Source organism: Lissotriton vulgaris, chromosome 2_2 (assembly GCF_964263255.1).
Source record: "Lissotriton vulgaris chromosome 2_2, aLisVul1.2, whole genome shotgun sequence".
Taxonomy (NCBI): domain Eukaryota; kingdom Metazoa; phylum Chordata; class Amphibia; order Caudata; family Salamandridae; genus Lissotriton; species Lissotriton vulgaris.
Genome location: NC_141688.1, coordinates 75,665,003 through 75,685,152, shown reverse-complemented (window position 1 = coordinate 75,685,152; position 20,150 = coordinate 75,665,003). Strand labels below are relative to the sequence as shown.

The following is a 20,150-nucleotide window of genomic DNA, read 5'->3' as shown; positions in this document are numbered from 1 at the left end:
TTTACAGTTGGGAACCGCCAAATGTTTCCGCACTTATGTTCCGGACCTCATGTGTTTCAAAGTGACCAAAGCGACCCCTCTGGGGGATAATGATGAGAACTGGGTTGTAAACTTTTGTGTACCATGTTGTCGTATGGGTAAAAACTGTATAAAAGGAGCGATTCACAGAACCAATTTGAAGCAGTCTCCCCAAGTTGCACGTGGTGTACTTGTCGTGACTTCTGTGTTCCCTGCAGCAAATAAACCTTGAATCTTTGACGTCGAAGGAAGTGTCCCGTGTCTCTGTGATTCGTACGCCGGAGCAGGTTACCCACGAAGGTTTCAGGTGTTGTGCCCTGGCACCGCTGGGTCTTACAGAACCCAGTCCTTCAGCCGCCCCGAAACGCACACACGGACCATTCACCTGCCGGAACTGCAGCTACACCAGCCTCAGAGCCGACGAGCCGCCAACCAAGAAAGACCCCAACCACCTCCCATGCCTACTACTGAACACCCGCTCTGCAAGCAAGCATACTGTTGAGCTCTGGGACCTGCTCGACGCAACATCCCCGGACGTCGCCTTCCTGACAGAGACCTGGTTATACGATTCTCCGCACCAGACATCGCCATAGCCATCCCAGACGGCTACAAGATCACACGCAGAGACCGCACCAACGGAGTCAGAGGAGGAATCGCCATCGTCCACAAGAACAGCATCAGGGTTCGACTAGCACCGACGACGCATTCAGCACCGCCGAACTCATGCATTTTCAGATGCACACAGACCCTAACTCCACCCTCAGAGGCACCCTCGTCTACCGACCCCCCGGTCCCTGCCCCCAGTTCAGCAACTCCATCGCCGACTTGATCAGCACGCACGCCCTGTCCTCCACCGACTACATCCTCCTCGGAGACCTGAACTTTCACCTTGAGAACAACAACAACAACTCCACAGCCCTGCTCGATAACCTCGCCAACCTCGGACTGAAGCAACTCCTCACAAAGCCCACCCACTCCGCCGGCCACACGCTCGACCCCGTCTTCTCCACAAGCCTGCACGTCTCCGTCAGCCACACCACGAACTCCTCTGGACCGATCACCGCTGCATCCACTTCGCCTTCCAAAAACCCACCACACACCACCCCACTCAACAGATCCCCCGTTGCTGCTGGTGCAAAATCACCGAAGATCAATTACACGCAAACCTCGCTCTCAGCCCACCAACCGAACGCTCCAACACCGACGGCGCTGCCCAGAGCCTCAGACGCTGGATCGAGGACTGCACCAACACCCTTGCCCGGCTGAAGAACCCCCCCCACAGAGACACCAGCAAGAGGGACAGCTAGCTGGTTCATTCCAGAATCCTAGCCTCCAAGCAAGCCTGCCGGAAACTAGAGGAGAAATGGCACAGTGAACAAACTCCGGACAGCCATCACCACCTCATCAGGGCGGCCATGAGGACCTCCTTCAAAGACCGCCTCGACAACAACGCACACAATAGCAAGGAGCTCTTCAACATCGTGAAGGAACTCTCCAACACCAACGACATCCCGCGGTCACAAGCCCTGTGCGACTCCCTCGCCACCTTCATCCACCGCAAGATAGCAGACATCCACGACAGCTTCAACACCCAGACAGCCCCAACAGACAGCAACACAACAGACCCTCCGCACACCATCGACCACGATCACCTGCTAGCCTGGGCTAGCGTGAGCATCAATGACACCATCAAGACCTTGAGCAATCTACTCCGGCTCTCCGTCAGACCCATTACCGCACCACGTCTTCAACAGAGCAAGCAGCTCCATTGCACCCCACCTGCGCAACGTCATCAATCTCTCCCTCGAGACCGCAACCTTCCCAGAGGTCTGGAAACACGCTGAGATCACCGCCCTACTCATAAAACCTAAGGCAGACCCAAGAGACCTCAAGAACCTCCGGCCCATCTCTCTGCTCCCCTTCCCGGCCAACATCATCGAGAAAACCGTCAACAGACAGCTAACCCGATACCTCAAAGAAAACAGAATCCTGGACCTTTCCCAGTCAGGGTTCCACAGCAATCACAGAACCGAGACTGCCCTCATCGCCGTCAACCGACGACATCAGGACCCTGCTGGACAACGGCGAGACCACAGCACTCATCCTCCTAGACTTCTCTGCCGCCTTCGACACGGTCTGCCACCGCTCACTACGCGCACGCCTCCACGCCGCAGGGGTCCGAGATAAGGCTCTGGATTGCACCACCTCCTTCCTCTCCAGCAGAACCCAGAGCGCCCGCCTCCCCCCATTCCGTTCCAAAGCCTCTGAGATCATTTGCGGCGTACCCCAGGGATCCTCCCTCAGCCCGACGCTGTTCAACATTTACATGGCCCCGCTCGCACAAGTAGCCCGAGAGCACGACCTCTATATAATCTCCTACGCCGACGACACTCAGCTGATCCTCTCCCTCACCAAGGACCCCATCACCGCCAAAGCTAACCTCCACGAAGGAAAGAAGGCCGACTGGATGAAGAACAGCCGTCTGAAGCTGCACTCGGACAGACGGAGGTCCTCCTCCTCTACTCCAACTCTTCAGCCTGGGACTACTCCTGGTGGCCGATGGCACTGGGGGCAGCCCTGACACCCACCGACCACGCACGCAACCTGGGAATCATTCTCGACTCAACGCTCTCAATGACCAAGCAAGTCAACGCCGTCTCCTCCTCCTGCTTCAACACCCTCCGCATGCTCTGCAAGATCTACAGATGGATCCTGACAGATACAAGAAAGACAGTCAAACAAGGCCCTCGTCAGCAGCAGACTCGACTCCGGAAAAGCAATCTACGCGGGAGCCTCTACCGAGCACATCAATCGCCTACAACGCATCCAAAACGCCTCGGCACGACTAATCCTCGACGTACCACGCCACGGCCAAATCACCCTCCCCCTGAGAAACCTGCACTGGCTCCCCGTCAACAAGAGGCTATCCTTCAAGCTCCTCACCCACGCACACAAGGCACTTCACAAGACAAGACCAGCCTACCTCAACAGACAGCTCTCCTTCTACATCCCCAACCGCCAGCTACGATCCGCCGACCTCTCCCTTGCCACCGTCCAGCGCATCCGAAGAACAACCACCAGTGGGAGATCCTTCTCCCACCCGCCGCCAAGACATGGAACGCCCTCCCACTGAGCCTACGCAGACCCAAGACCTGCTGACCTTCAGGAGGATACTCAAGACCTGGCTGTTCAATCAGTAGCGCCCTCCCGTGCTTTGAGACCCTGCGGGTATGTAGTGCGCTTTAGAAATGATTGATTGACTGATTGACCCACAACCACAGTCTTAAAAAAGATATCACATGATCATTACTCATTTCCTGTCAACTACACAGATCTTCTGCATACCTCACACTCATGTCTCGAGATAGCCGTAGTGTTGGAGTTCCAAATATCAATATATATAATATAATTAAGCAGCACTACGTGATCTCAGTTTAGATTTGCATGAACAAAGATTTCAATCAAGCATGTGGATTATATTAAATCATTCACATTTTCATACTTTACCATTATTGTACACATTCTAACGTAAGACGCTAAATGTCCACAATAAAGTGCTAGTGCATGTTTCTTCAGATTCCTTTCTGTTAACACATTACACCATTGTATGCCTCAATAATCTGTTGCACTTATAATCGATATTGCTAAATGCTGCAAATAAAGTGCTAATGCATGCATTTAAGGCCTCTTCAACAGACACCTGAAATACATACCATATAAATCCACACAAACGCTACAAAGTGTGCCTTACACAAACTGCAAATGTCTTCAGGAGGTCAATGAAGGGCTAGTAAATACAATGGATAATGATTTTCACATGGGATCAACAATATTCTACATTTCATACTCGGATCCCTCTGAAGGACTCAATAGCTCATGGCTGCTTTCTATTATTATTGCACACATCCACCTAAAGTGAAAATGCATGTACCTAAATATATATACAGAAATATCCCTTTATCTGAGGTCAAGTGCAAGTGCATGTTTGTAAACAGTTGTACATAAGCACTACAAATATCTTAAACAAGTCAATAAAGTGCCAGTGCAGATCATAAATAATGATTTCCGCATGGGACCATCATTGTTCTACATTACCATACTCAGGACCTCCTCAATGATTCAATATCTCACAGTCCCATTGCTGCATTCTAGTATTATTGTAAACATACCCCAAAAGTGCAAATGCATGTTCGTAAACAGTTATACATAAATATCCTTTTGTCCGAGGAAAAGTGTAAGTGCAGATTTGTAAACAGTTGCACATAATATTTAATTTGTATCTGAAGTAAAAGGCATACTTATCAAACAGCTAATCCAACAATAATCATCTATTGATTTCCTAACTCGAACTATCTCACTAAATGCAAATTCAAATCAAATTCCTTTCCGAGAGCACTACCTTGTCCCAGTATATGCGCTCTTATTTTATCAAAATCACTCCATGTGCATGATGAAAAGGCATTGCAGAGACGCTGTGACAGAAATATATACATTAATTAAAGTGCTGTACAGTACATCAGAATGCTAGATCAGTTTCATTATATATATATATATATATTTATATATATTTATATATATTTATTTTAATTTTTTTTTTACTGAAAATACCACAGGTTTCAGGGAAGTTATAGTTAGGAACTAGCATTAAAAAAACCCTTAGAAGTTCATGGAAGAAAACACAGGTTACAGGAGAGTTATAGTTAGGCTGACATTTCACTTGTACAAAACCTGTGAAATTCAGCCATTATAGTTACTGAGCTAACTATAACTCGCGCCTCCGCAATGCACTGCTGATGACATTACATATTACATCACTGATGACATGGTCAGTGACATCACTGATGACAACACAAATAACGTCACCACAAATCCCACCCAAAAATGTAAAAGCAAAAATGCTTTGTTTGGCCTTGGGGGACCCTGTGGGGGTCAGTGTGTTTCTACTCTGCCCCCTTTTATTGTTTCTTTTATCACATTTTAACCTTTTTACTTGTGACTCTGTTCTACTGAGTCACAAGATGGCTGCCAGCAGTTCCTGGTTTGAAGTGTTGACAGCTAAACCGACTGCAGGCACGAGATCGGGAGGGTTAGCGAATCCTCCGCTTGCCCAGTTGTATATGTGAGAAATGTTAAAATTTCTCAGAAACTACTAAACGGGTTTACACTATTTATCAAAAAGAGTGCTTTCTGAACCAAGAGCTACCTTTCTGCCAACTTTGACGTAATTCTGTTCAGCAGTTAGGGCTGTAGCCGAGTCTAAATTTTGAAAACGTGTTTTGGGACTCCCCCTTTTGCTCGCCCCCGCTTGACAAGTCATCCTGAAACTTTTAACACAGCAGCTGACCTGACTGCCCCATTAGTTTTGAAAATTTTGCTTAGATTCGTCTAACACCACCAAAGATATTGGCAAATCAAAAAATGCTTTTACTATGGAAAGTAGGTCCTAACTATAACTACCTAATTAATATATATACACACACAAAGTGTGTGTGTGTCTGTGTGTGTGTGTGTGACCCTTTTTTCATCCGTATAATATATTTTAAAATTCCTAACGTTGCCCAAATTTCTATCCATTGAGTTAACTATTTCCCCCAAGTAAAACACTTACGTAGGACCAAACGAGTCGCCAACTTGGACAGGGCTGAATGTTTGACGAAGTGCCTCATCATATGAAATCCTGTCTGGTGTTAGAAAGCAGGAGAGCGAGTCCAGTGCATGCGAGACTCCAAATAACCTAGGAGAAAATAAAATCCTTGTTAGATGTAAATGGGTCTGGGTTTAGAACAGGCTCGGTGACCACCGCCTCCTACCACTAAATAGGGACCCTGCACTTGTCATGGAAGCCATGGTAGCCACAGGTGCCATTTAATAATAATAACATAATGGAATGCAGCTTCCACCTTAAATTGAGAACTGAGGGTCCAAAACGTCTTTCTTGTGAAAGGTTAGAGCACCTTCAAACAAAAGGTTTAGAATTATTGCTGCTGAGTTAAAGTAAGTATTGGGGTTGTCTTAAGATGTGGCTCTATTGACTTATAAAGCTTCATATCAACTCATTACTTTTCAAGCAAGTAGCTACTCGGTAGTCTATAACTGATGACTTTATGGCATTAGACAGCTGGAGTAGAGTTAAGATTATATATTTCCTTTGTATCTTTGCTCCCTTTGGACCCATCTATCATGCTTTCTTTCTTCTTAATGCGGTTTTTCCAAAAATATACCTGAAGTCTGCTTCCCTTTAGCAAAAGCATCTGACAACGATACTTCGGTACATAACGCCCTTTAGCCTCCCATACATATACAGTCTCTCCTGTTGCACTTATCAAGAAGACAAATGCCTCTTCAGCACAGTAATGGGGGATACATAGGAGTGGTGCATTCAGGTATGTCCCAGTAGACCCAGCTATGAGCCTTTTCTTCACATTTCCACAGTACAAACATCCACAGCAGGAAGTAAACAGGATCAGTAGTACAACTGAAAAAAATTACATTATACACTCGGTCTGCAAACACAGACGAATGGGTAACTTTACAGAGTGACCATAGATCTGTGCAGCTAAATCTCCTACAGAATTTGTGCATATGGGGGCCATAGGGTAGGACTAGAAGGCATGGTTGTGTGTTGCAAGACGCAGGTCTACTAAATTGGATAGTAACACCTCTTGTTCATATGTAAAAATTAAAAGGCAGTAATAGTAAGCACCATATGTAAAAAATAACAGAAAATATGTGTGCCTAATGTACATGTTAATATGCGGCTGTCTGTAAACAGAAATGAGCAAATGTACTACTTCTTGCTTGTATGCCATATGATATGCATTTTTTTGTAATTGGTCATGAAAAATCCCTTTGGATACGGGTGAAAGCAAGTTTGGGTATAGAATGATGGTGGGAAAGACAGTCAGTGATTGAGGGATTAACTTTTCTGACCTATGCAAATGACACCTACAAGATGCAAGAGGATCTACGAAGGAGATATTGAAAGCTTGTCTGAAGGCTGTGGCTTCTTGGAGCTGAGACAATTCTTTGAAGTTAAACCAGTTTGGTGAATTCTCTGCGATGTGGTCTATTGACGGACGGCCTACACAGCTTGGAACATTGCCCACACAGTTCAGGGAGACAAAAAATAGGCGTTATTATGGGCAATTCACTGTCACTGATGGCACACCTTAATAGAGTCATTAAAAGATTCTTCAAGTTTGCTACCTGAGGCTGCTCATTAAAAGCTGCCCACCTCTAACTGTTGTCTGTCGAATTACAGTACATGTAATTTTTTTATCACGGGTGGCTACTGCAATGCACTAGTCTTATGTTTTGTTGGCAAACTGCAGTTCTTACAAAATCTGGCAGCAGAGACTACCCTATCTCTAACCAAGACTCATATGTCACTGGTGCTGAAAGAGCTGAACTGGCCCCCGCCAATGAATGGATTTGTAAATGTTTGTCAATATTGCTTCTCATGGACCCTTGACTCTTCCACTGCACATTTGGCCAGAGTTTCTAGTTTTTGATAAGTGAAGAACAGGTAGGTGCTCATTTAGCATCCTCGCAACAAAGGTACAGAATTTGTTACCTATAAGAGCTGAAACTCACCAACTCACTTTAGAAAGGAAATTGAGCCCTGGCTCTTTTCTCAGAAGTTTATTTCCTATTCCCTTTCACCCATTCTTTTCTGCTTTCCTAGAATCTTAGTCTCGTATCTGAATAGGCAGCGTTAGGGCACCTTTGGGTAACAATGCGCTTTATAATTCGTCTGGTGATACAGATCACTGGTCAGTGAGAACTTGTTCGCTCCACTGGAACTGTACATTTCTACACACCACCTACATGAGAGGCATTTGTTGCGTGTGTAGATTTTTTCATTATCAGGTTCGATCCACTTTTTCCTTATTTAGCATTGGCAGTGCAGTCTGCACGCTCCCCCTTTCTTCAAGGTGTCTTTAAAAAAGCATTGACTAAGAGTTGCAAATATACACTAAAACCCAACGAGTCTATGCATTGCAAGAAACCAGCGAAGGTTGAGTAGAGTGTTTTCATCTTATTGTAAGAACTGTATTAGAATTGCACCGCTGTCATCTCTGCCCTGGATGCACAAAGAAAATTAAAACAAGAAAAGTATCCAGTAGACCTGGAAAAACAGTCTGTTCGAAACAAGCAAAAGAGTCTGAGACCCGCATACATGAAGACGATCTGATTATGTAGGTTGTGGTATGTCGATCAGCATACTAGTCCTGTTGAGCTGAAATCTTTTTTTTGTTTGTTTAAGAATTTTATTGAGTTTTAAAGATAACAAACACAAGAAAAAGAAGCGGTAACAACATTATCAGAGCAGTACAAGTATTACAAGTAATATATAAGGATATAATATACAACTGTAAAATGAGAAAACGCTAACAGAAAAAGGGAAAGTAAAAGAAAAGGAGGGAGAGAAAATATAACAGAAAAGTAAGAGGAAAGTAAAAATGCATAGAATGAAATATGAAATCGAGAGGAGGAAATAGTTAAGGTATAGATGCATGTGAAGCAAGGTAATATGTAAAAGGTAACCAGAGAAGATCCGGCAATTTTCAGAGATAAAATAGAGGCGGACACAGTAGCAATTCTATGTTCATCACATATGAAATTCCACCGAATTAGAGGATAACTTGGAATTATCATTCCAACAAGACAAAATAACTTTAACAGCTAGTGCAATAAATAGGTCAACCAGTAAAGATATAGGAGAACATTCAACTAAGTCAGGCGAAGATGAACCTAGAAAAATATTTTTCAATGATAACGTAATATCACAATTGAAGATTTTCATGCAAGTAGACCAAATAGAATGCCAAAAGGTCAAAGTATTAGAGCATTCATAAATTAGATGTGATAAATTACCAGTAGATTCAGAACAAGACCAGCATAAGTGAGATGAGGAAGGGGAAAACTTGGATATAGAAACAGGAGTAATAACTGCTCTATTGTAAATAAAATAAAGAGATTAAGTAATACGAGCAGCAGCAGAAATTTTAAATAACTTAGACCATAATTTATCCCAAGCGGAGACAGATATTGAAAAGGATGAGTCATTTTCGCAGGCTAATTCTGTAAGGGATTTAGGTCTTTCAGTTACATGTGATAACAACAACTTATAAATGTGAGAGGCTTTAGGCTTGTGTTCTTGAGAAAAATTATATAGCGGTGTGGATGGAGTAAGAGAGGTGGGTACATTAGAGAGATGGACAATAGCTAAGTGAGACTGCAAAGCTGTTGAAATTAGAATATATTCATGAAGAAATGTATCGGGTAAATGATATCGCAATTGTAATTCAGGAAAGGAAATAAGAGAGTTTTGGTGAATAAATTGATGGACAAACATAATTCCCTTCTCCTTCCAGTGTTTGTAATAGAACGATTTTCGTTTATATTTAATGTATTTATTATACCAGATAGTGGATGATAAAAAACATTGAAACGGGTCTAGACCGTCAAAGAATATATTATACAATACATTTTCGGAATATTTTAAAATTGGATTATTGGCTATAAAAGTACAATTAGACATGTGAATTACATTACGAAAAGATAAGTCTTTTAATAAAGATCGTTCAAAAATAATCCATGTGGGTATAGGTGTAAAAAGAGCAGTTTCTCTGGATAACCTTTCCTACCACTGCTTGGCGTTAGTCGCCTCTAAAACCTTACGGTGATTATCAAATAAAGAGGCAGGCGCTGGAAGTTGGAAAGCAGGAAACAGGTTTTAATTCTCTCCGGAGCAGAACACGTCAGATCAGACAAACAGGGTATCGTCTCGAGGTGCTCTAACCGCATCTCCGTGGCCTGGCCTTTTATACACAGGTTTATTGCTTTATTACATACAACACATTCTTCTCAATACTTTGATGTTCGGAAAGACATCCTCTGAATCCCCGCTTCAGGCCCGTTCCCACACAGATCTACAGTAGAGGTCCCCACCCCGATCTCAGCAGATGATGGCTATCGCGCAGCTGGGCATTCCGACGGGAACGGGAATGTGTGCGATCGGTCGGCTCTCATGGGGTGGAGACATTAATTAATCTCAGCTCCTTTGAAGAGAGGCGAGTTTCTACTGTAGGGGGCAATAAACTGCATCCGCATGGCTAGGTGATGGCCTGGGATCAGCTCGGACAATCGGGCAGGGAGGAAGGGGTTATCAAAGGGTCTGTTTGCATGAAAAGGGATGAAAGGGTATGTGGGTTCGGCACGGGATGTGGCTCCGAGGCAGGGTCGCGCTGAAGGTGTGTTTATGACCCAGGCAAGCGAGTTCAGGGGCTGTCAGTGTGCGGGGGATGCTAGCGAGGTCAGGGAGACGTGTAGGCGACTGGAAATGCGTGGAGAGGCCATAGTGTCTAAGATGGCTGCCGCTTACGCGCTCGTACAGGCCTAGGAAGAGACAAGATGGCGCTGGTAATGTTCACGCTGCAAACTAGATTTCCACATAGGGATATCAGCAAATTCATAAGATAGGGCAAAAAATTGTCTGATCAAAAATGCAGAGGGATAAGCTTTAAATAAGGAAATCGCACACCTCCTTCAGATTTGGGACTTTTAAGTTTCGTAAGAGAAATGTGTGGGTGTTTTTTGTTCCATAAAAACTATGTACAAATTAAATTGATTTCTGAAAAATATGAGACAGGGATATGGAACGGTAGCATAGACAATGTATAGAGGATATGAGGGACAATCATCATTTTAATGGTATGCAGCATACCCCACCACTACAAATGAAGAGGAGACCAAGCATGTAGGAGAGATTGAATTTTGGTAAATAATGTATTAAATATGTGTTTAATTGTGATAGATAAAGTAGCAGAAAACCAGATACCAAGCTATTTGATTTTTGTAGGACATCAATAAAATTAGTGCCATTAAACATACATTGATAACATAATGAATTCAATGGAAGTACTTCTGTTTTGTAGAAGTTCAATTTATAGCCAGAAATATTAGAATATAATTGAACTTTGTCCAAAAAGGGAGGAAGGGAAGTGTATGGGTTAGACATAAATATTAAAATATCATCAGCATATACTGACATTTTGGTTTCTAAAGAGTAATAAGTGAAGCTAGAAATATGTGTATTAACACGAATAGGTTCAAGGAAGGGTTCAAGGCATAAAACAAATAACAAAGGAGAGAGAGGTCATCCCTGACGTGTACCTCTAGACAGAGGAAAAGAAATTGAGAAACGATTATTAACAAAGATACTGGCACAAGGGTAAGAGTATAACAATTTGATATAGGAAATAAAAGTTGGACCAAATCCAAACCATTGAAGTGTTTTAAACATGAATTGCCAATTAATTCGGTCGAAAGCTTTTTCAGCATCTAAGGACAATGCTGCAAGTGGGGATTTAACTTTTTTAGCAAATGAAACAACATTAGCAAACTTCCGAGCATTATCTGCAGCCAATCTGCCCTTAATAAAAACCAGCTTGATCAGTTTTAACCAATAATGGGATAATACTTTCTGGCAAGAATTTTACCAAAAATCTTACAGTCATAATTGATTAAGGAGATGGGACAGTAATTTTTACACAGGGAATGATCCTTGTCGGGTTTAGGGATGATAACGATTAAGGCTTCCATAAAAGAACCAGAGGCTTTGGATTCAGCAATGAAGGAATTAAAGAGAGTCAGTAATTTAGGAGTAAAAATAGAGGAAAAAGTAGAATAAAATTCAACAGAAAGGCCATCTGGCCCTGGTGCTTTTTACTTTTTTAAAGATTTGATAGCATCAGTTATCTCTTGAAGAGTAACGTCTCTCTCTAAAATTTCAAATTCATCGGGTAAGGAAGGAGGGGAGGGAAGGCCAGAAAAGAAGGTGTTTAAATTTTGATTAGAGGGATTCGTATCATCGGAATAAAGTGATTGATAATATTCATGAAATACATTAGCAATTTCCTCGTCCAGTGTTACGAGGCTATTAGTAGATTAATTTCAAATGGGTCCAATAGTTTTGCGCTCAGATTTAATTTTTAAGTAATTAGCCAGCATCCTACCAGCTTTATCTTGGTCCCCATGATATTTAGATTTGATTTTAAGAGGGACGTTACAAGCCTCAACTGTAGCTAGTTTATGAAGTTCAGATTTGGCCTTTATCAATTTATGCAAAGCAGAAGGATATTTAGAAGAAAAATAAGTATTTGAGTTGTTGTAGCTATGCTATATACTTATTTCGAGTAATTTTTTTTGTTTACTACATAAGCAATATTGAAGGCCCAAAAAGAAGCCTTAAAGGCGTCCCAATTATTAGAAGTAGAGGTATCAGAAGGGTTATGAAGTAAGAAAAATTCATTAATAAAGGAAGTGGCTTCAGAGATGAAACGGGTATCAGACAATAGATAGTTATTTAATTTCCAGCGGCTAAATTTTGAGGAACTTAAGGAGAGGTCCAAAACAGAGAGGACAGGTGCATGATCGGAGATAAAAATAGATCCAATCTCCGAGGACTGAAGAGATGGGAGAAGGGATTTACCAACCAAAATATAATCAATTCTAGAGCGTGTTTGATGAACATTTGAGAAAAAGGTAAATTCAAGGGAATCAGGGTTACAAGTTCCTGAGCTGAAATCTTGATACATTTAATTTCTATTTTTTTTAATTGAATAAACTGATTGAATATAGGTTGTTTGTATTGAGTGTATGACATAAAAAATGCCTTGTGGTAGAAAAGATACAATGCATTTCAAAATGAGTTAATGCAAGTCGTCAGTCTAGTACACAGGCTGGTAAACAGATACATACGACATAAGCATATTAGGTTACATTCCGACATGGACGACCTTACATTCCAGATTTGTACATTGAACACCAATATAAAATGCCACACATCTTTGCCTTACAAATATTCAAGACAGCAGTAGTACATAACCCTTTGAGTTCTGTGACCCCAATGAATCACGACTGGAAGCTGAGGACGCCCATCTAAACAATTCTATGATTCGAACCACAAAACAATTGCACAGTGTAGGAAATTACCATCTTTTGCATAGTTTACCCTCAGAGTTTTGCTTCACCTGTTTTGCTGGCTATAAAACTCTGAACACTTTTCCCTGCTAACCAGTGGTTACGTTCTTGTGTCACTTTGAACACTTTGAAATTGGTATACCTAATTGGTATATTTAACTTACCTATAGCTTCCTGGCATTTTTTGAGAATGTCAGCACATGGAAGCGCTTCATTGATGATATATTCTTCATTTGGAGAGAAGACCATGAAACCCTATCTTTTGGCTCAATGCGAGTGATACTAGTTTGAAGTTCACAGCTAAATTCAGCCCAATGGAAGTAGACATTTTAGACATATTGTTCCTTGGTTCAGATGAGAGACCACAAGTCAGCTTTTTTAGAAAACCAACAGTGAAAAACACCATACTCCAACACAAAGTTTCCACCCTTTGTGTCAAAATGATTCTATCCCTTTTGGAGAATTTCTCTGTGTGCGTCGGAATTGCACTAATATGAAATACTTTCACATACCTGGTGTTGCACTGAAAAAACGTCTGTTCGCTTGAGGATACCCACATTGATTGGAAAGAATGGCCTTTAAAAGAGCAAAATAATATAATCGGGACGCATTATTACAGGGCAAGACCTGTACTTCACAAGAGCAAGTGGTGTGTGTTATTAACCACTCCCAACTGAACTACAAAATCAAGAACAACTTAACTAACAACTGGAACATTTTAAACATAAATGAGGATGAGGAACAACTGAAACCCCCTTTAGTAGCCTACATGAGAAATACAAATATCCGAGTCTTGTTAGTACATACAAGACAAGAAATTCATAACACCAATCATCAGACTACCATCACAGGATTGCCTCCTGTATTAGGAAACCACAGATGTGGCTCTTGCCACGCATGCGACACAACAATGGTGAGAAGTACCCTAACATATAAAGGTAAAAACATTAAACTCAGAGACCTAAGCAATTGCAGGAGGCAGAATATCATAGATCTTAACATGTGCCCATGTGAGTTGGCATAAATAGGAGACATGGGTCGATAATTCCGCATCAGATACAGCGAGCATAAATCGGTTATTCGCACGAAAAAACTTACAGCTCCCATTGTGCAGCACTGTTTAGAAATGAATCATACAGAAAGCAATCTTAGTTGGTGTATCCTATAGAAGGTCAAACCACAGGCAGGACTCGGAAAAGAAGGGAAAATTTCTGGATTTTTACTTTTAATAGTGTTAAAAATGGGTTAAACAAAGAAATCATTTGGAATGTCACAGGTTTCTACTAACTAACCTTTCTGTACAATTCCACTATCTGAGTTTATGTACACTAGATGAAATCTTCATACTCCCTATATTGGTCAAGTATGCACATATGCACTCAACGATATCAGGCCAATTGTAGTACGCTTTGGGACATATATCTTGGTACTTCAATCAGATTATCAATTTACCACTTAGTAGTCCGATTTGTGTAGACATGTGTTTTCTTGATGGCCGGAGCACATTTCTATATCTCAGGATCACATGGTTCCTTAAACTAGGTTTCATATCTATTTGAGCTAATTATTTTTTCACCTCTGCTCCACCCTTATTGATTGGGCAGTGATATGCAGTATAGGAGTATGTTTTTCACTTAATATGTACACATGGTTGTAACTTAAAGTATTAGGCAACACCATCTAATACCTGACAAACACAACATCAGACAGTCAAGCCCCACGGCCAATGTACTCTTTCACAATTATGATGATCAAAGGCACCAGAGTGTCTCATTACATCACTTAATGTATTTACTAATTCAAAGATGGCGCGAGTTGTAGCGCGTCCAGAGTTAAAGTCTTCGCTTCCTGACATGACGTGTCATGTCACTTGATGTGGACTCCGTCAGCCGTTTTGCGCCATAAATCAATCCATATAATGTCGATTCCGGCTAACGGACGATGCCGAACACTGCAGGTTCAGGTGGAGTTTCAGAGAGATATACAAGGGGATTGTAGGCGAGGGCCCGCTGATTTTCACCATTGCTCGTAAGGATAAAAAAAAACTTCTCTTTTTTTCTCTTGTTTACTCCATCCACCATATCAGTTCACAAAGAGGATCGGTGCAGTATAGGAAAAAGGCACAGTCGCCCTATGCTCCACCTTCAGACTTCTAACCTAGACCTTTAATGTGACATCAATCGGACAATATTTCGGTGATCAGCACCCGCCGCAAGTCAGGATTTGTAGCAAATCCTTTGTTGTGTTTTGGGAGCAAATTATTATTTTATTGTTAGGATTTGTAGGGCGCAACAAATCATCCCCGAAGGGATCTCTCGGCGCCTAGTACACGCATGGAAGAAGTCTATTGCATGTCCATGGGAGTAGCACAGCTTGACTATGTCTTTCTTCACAGGTTTTGTTATATCCTCACTGTTTGGCGCTGCACTGTGGTGAGAAGGTATACTTTATTATCTCTTCTTCTACATGGAACTTCTCATAGTAAAGATTCATGAATCCGGTCTTTGGAAATTTCATGTTCACAATTTGATGTCCAAATTCTCTTTTTCAGTAAATTTGCACGACTAACAACTGTAGACTTTGTCTTTCTAGATTTCTGGCCTGGGTTGTCACACTGGGCATTTGGCCCTTTTAAAAAATTGGTCCAATCAATTGTATATATTCATTCAGTATGGGTAATTAAAAATATATTATTTACACCCTCTAAGTACCCCTTATTAGGTCTCGCCTACGCAGCGCGCATGCCTTGTATAGGATTTAGCATTCGATCCCCTTTTTCTGCCAAAAACGTGCACACATTGCATTGCTTTGAATGACAATGCGTGCCTGTTTGGCGTTTCCCTTGCTGGAGCAAGCTTTGAAACCATCTGTTTGTAATTAACAGATGGTCCTGCTCACTGCCGCAAGGGAAACTGGTGCAGGTCCCTCCTCTCTCCTTTCAGCGCGAGGCGCGCCCACTTGTTTTATTTTTTAGCGTTGCGTGGATTTGGTTTTTGTTTCGGTAACTCATCCCAGTTGCTTATGAAACCGATATTCACTAACGTTTCCAGACAGTTGGCTTTATCTTTACTCGTCGAATTACATTTTTTAACCTCACTTTTCTGCTCTTTAAAATCGAGATGTTAAAAAGGTTCCTGAGAACAGATATACAAAGCGATGCACGTGACTACTTATTTAACAGAATTTGTTTGAACGGGTTTTATTTATTTCTTTTTTTATTGTGAAACTTACATTTTTCCAGTCTTTTGTTTTCTAAAGTGTAACTTGTTGCCCACAATTTTGGATGACAAAACGCTGTGGCAAATTTGGCGAGCAGTCAGAGCCTGAATTAATTAATTTTGTCGGCAGTTTTGAGGTTCCTGTAGAACCTGCTCCAAGAACAAAGCTTCTGTACGCACAACTTTACCCCGGGTTCTTGTCATTTCTTAGTTCTATATGAACTTAATCTGTGTTCTAGTCCTTTAATGGCAACAGTGCTTTGGTATTCACGGAATCGTTATTTATTAATATCTTGAGCCTAGTCACTTAACTGCTTTAAGACTTTTTTTGTATCCTTGCATTTTGCACAGCGCTCGATCATATAGAACTAACGCTGTTGATGGCTCCTTTTTGGGAGTTTATCTGACAACCAAACGGTTTAACTGACATCCAATGAGTACTCGTAAAAAAAAAATTTCAGTTTGTTTATAAGTTAGTCAAAAGTTCTGGATGCAGCCGGACAGTGCTCAGACACTTTACACCGGTTTAAGCAGTATAAATGTGAATCTAGGAAATCCTTCCCAGTTACTGCTGTGCAACCTTGAGCTGACTGGCTCAATTATGTCCCTTGAAATAACGAATGGCTCTTGGGAGTGTTAGTGGGGAAAAGGGTTACGTTTTGTTGATGCACATACTCCCTGACGCATTTCATGTAAAGATTTTAGAATTTGTATTGTTGAATTAAGTTTATGAATTGCTTACAACAGCTTCTACCACGAGTATTTGTGCGAACATCAGAGAAGTCATTAAATCAGCTTACGTAGCATCTATATAACACACACACTTTAAAGCAAGTATTATGAAACCTAAAAACACCATAATGCTTCATAACTGTTCTGCTGAAGACCACACTCGTTTATTTGTTTTTGGAGCAGCTTTAAAATCAAGTACGACATAATTCAAGATCAATAATGGCCTGATATTTTCAGAGACTAGTTATCCTTGTCTAAAGATTTCATATTACACAGAATCGGACGCTGGTGTACATATGAAATTGGTAATAAGTGTTCATAATTACAGAAGTGTAACATATTAAACCTTTCTTTTGGTATGGATTGTAGAAACAACCTACATGGAACCACATGAGGCGCAATACTGAGCTACCAACTTTTAATAAGTTCTCTGAATGGCAAGCCACTTCAGGATCTTCTAAATTAATTCATAACTTTTTCAGACATTTAAACACTTTCTACAGCCATCAGTAACCATGAGAAGCCCATGTGTTCACAGCTTAAGGCACAAAACAGTTGCGCTGATTCAAATGTATAAGTACAACTCTAGCCAAGCACAAAAGATATTACTAGAATTAACTTGTTTTGCTTTTTTCCTTTCGCATTTACTTGCAAAACTTGAAACGCCATGCAAACTTTAATCATGCCAATCCAAACACTACTAAACCGACAGACTTGGTCAAACAGTGGTTTCTCCAATTTAATATTCTTCCCAAATCCGCAGAAAATGTTCTATTATAGAGGATCTCTACTAACTACCATAACAATAGTTGGCACAGTAGGAGAGGAACATAATTTCCGAGTTTGTTTTGGATTGGGACCCATTTAAATTGGCTTTGGTGTACATGTAAATAGCTTTGTCAGATCCTCAAATCCACGTATTTTTTTTCCTGCGTCCTTGGGCCCCGGTAGGATCTTCTACCAGGGTTTGTTGGAGCTCGTATATTTTGACTACATCACCAGCTTCTCAGTGGTAATTAAGACGGTTTACCTGAACTAGAGATTGACTTTGTTGCTAAATAGCTTCTGTTACCAAATACAGCTTTAGTTTTTAGGTCTCGCACCTGACGACGCAGCGCGAAGCGCTGTCGCCAGCGAGACCTATTGTCGTCGACTATGCTTTCAAGGGAGACAGAAGATGGGCACGCGCAGGCTGGACATGTGGACGCGCGTGTGAATACGCACGTACAGTCCCGCGATGTTCCCCATCTCCTGTCCCCCTTCCGGACTAGCAAGCCATGCAATGTGCTGCATGCCTCCCGTTCAACCCCGCTCACCAGGTGTCTGCGCTGCTCTGCTGCTGGCTTTTCATGTTACCTGCCGGACTTCTGTCTTCACTCCGGCTGCAACATGCAGGGCTCCCTCAGCTCACGGGGGCCCCGGACACTTCTTGCCGTGCGCTCCATGCCCCGCCCATTTCCCTGGCAACCAGCACGCATGCTCAGTTCGGGATGTCGTCAGCGCAGTCAGACAGAACTGAAGACCTTACATGGACTGCCGTGTTGCAACAAGCATGAAATTTGGCAGAGCGGCAATGGCTTCCGGCTCTTATCTGTCAATAACATTTGAGTAACTATGTAAACAAGGCAGGGCGCCCATGCGGTAGCTGCACACTGTCCTCTCATAGTCTGAGAAACCCTGGAATTGGGATTCCTCCTGTCAGAGGGTGTCGGCATCCCCCGGTCCAGTCACGTGAGCGTGAGGCACTGTGACGCACTTTTAAAAGCGGCATCAGCACCCCACCCTCCTGTATGATTACAATGGACAGCAATGTGTATATTGTTTCGTTCTGATTGTGAGTAGAGCGCTTGGAGGCGCATTAATGGACATTGTGAGATACTCTAGCAACATTTTAACATGAATGAATTACAGAAAGAAGAACATGGCGCTGTGACAGCTCTTCACATATAAGACGCACATTCCAGTCAGCGCACAGCGCTGCGAGGCCATACTAATATATGTGCTATACAAACACGAGCAAAAAGACATAACATCGCATCCTAAAACCGGTGCAGTAAGCAACTAACACGTTTGTTTTATTGACAAACCTATATATTCATACATTTCAGATGGCAGCAGTCAGGACGCTATTTTCGCATCATATACTTTTAAAAAGGGGCCTGAAAGAGGATGACTTCTTTATCATGATTTTAGGTACCCGGGACAAAATCAGTTGAGGGACTTGGATTGCTTTAATTGTTAATATAGGTAAATTCTCGATATGCTTCTCGGTTAATAATTGTTTTTCGTGAAGTTGCAGTGCTCTCGGGGCTGTTTAACAAATGCTACAAGTATCTGAACAGTACTGATTTCTGTTGGCATCAGTCGATAGAAAGGCAAACTAATTACGATTGTATTGTATACGTTATACTCAACTCAGCGCACAGTGTGCCTTATCCCACCGAGCTATCTTAGCATGCTTACAGGTGTTAGAACCCCCCCTCCCGAAGAGTTTGGCTCGCTTTGCACCACAGGGGCCTGCAATACGCCCTTGTTCCAAACTTGCCCCTGTGGTTCTGAAATGCGATGATGCCGAAAGCAGTAGGGTGAGGCAGTGTGCAAGGATTCCGTGCAGAAGCTGTCTCTAAAACATACTACTTGCAGCCCCACCCCTCCACAAGGCACCCGCACCCCCCGCCCTCAGAGGCAACTCTCACACATGCATTCTTCTACGCAGCAGCCTCCGTGAGACGTCCAGCACCGCTGACCTGGGGGTTCCCTTATCAGGAGACTATGATCGAGCCGCCACCTTCCTTGGACCGACAGCAGTCATGTCATCCAAGGTCCCTGTGTTAGCTCCAAACCCATCCCCTCTCCTGAACCATCTAATCACGTGCCAGGCACCCCTTTCAGCAGCCCCGAGGCGGTGGCACACATGTGAAAACCAAACACCGATAGGAACCACATTATGAGCAATATTTGCCTTATCAAACCCCACTAATATATTTAAAACACTCCACTGCAAACAAAGGACAGTGAAGAGGGTGGGGTGTCTCACCTGCTTCAGGTATGCTCTGTCCCAGGGCCAGCTGCAGCCAGGTGTACAGAGACAGGGCAATCCAGGGCGACATAGCAACGCAGTCTCTACTGCCTCGATTTCAGGGAACGGGACAGGGCGCTCATGATCCAGGGCAGGGGGTGCCGTTGGGTGCCAGC

The 20,150-nt window shown here is 42.6% G+C and overlaps 1 protein-coding gene across 1 annotated transcript in view; it reads right to left on the bottom strand.

The window, feature by feature from the left end:
• Positions 1 to 20,150, bottom strand: part of MAN2C1 (mannosidase alpha class 2C member 1) — a 362,406-nt gene that overhangs the window by 251,504 nt on the left and 90,752 nt on the right. The window contains exon 2 of the mRNA XM_086959311.1: positions 5,627 to 5,752. Coding sequence (XP_086815437.1) covers positions 5,627 to 5,752 — 126 coding nt within the window. The remainder of the gene's footprint in view (positions 1 to 5,626; positions 5,753 to 20,150) is intronic.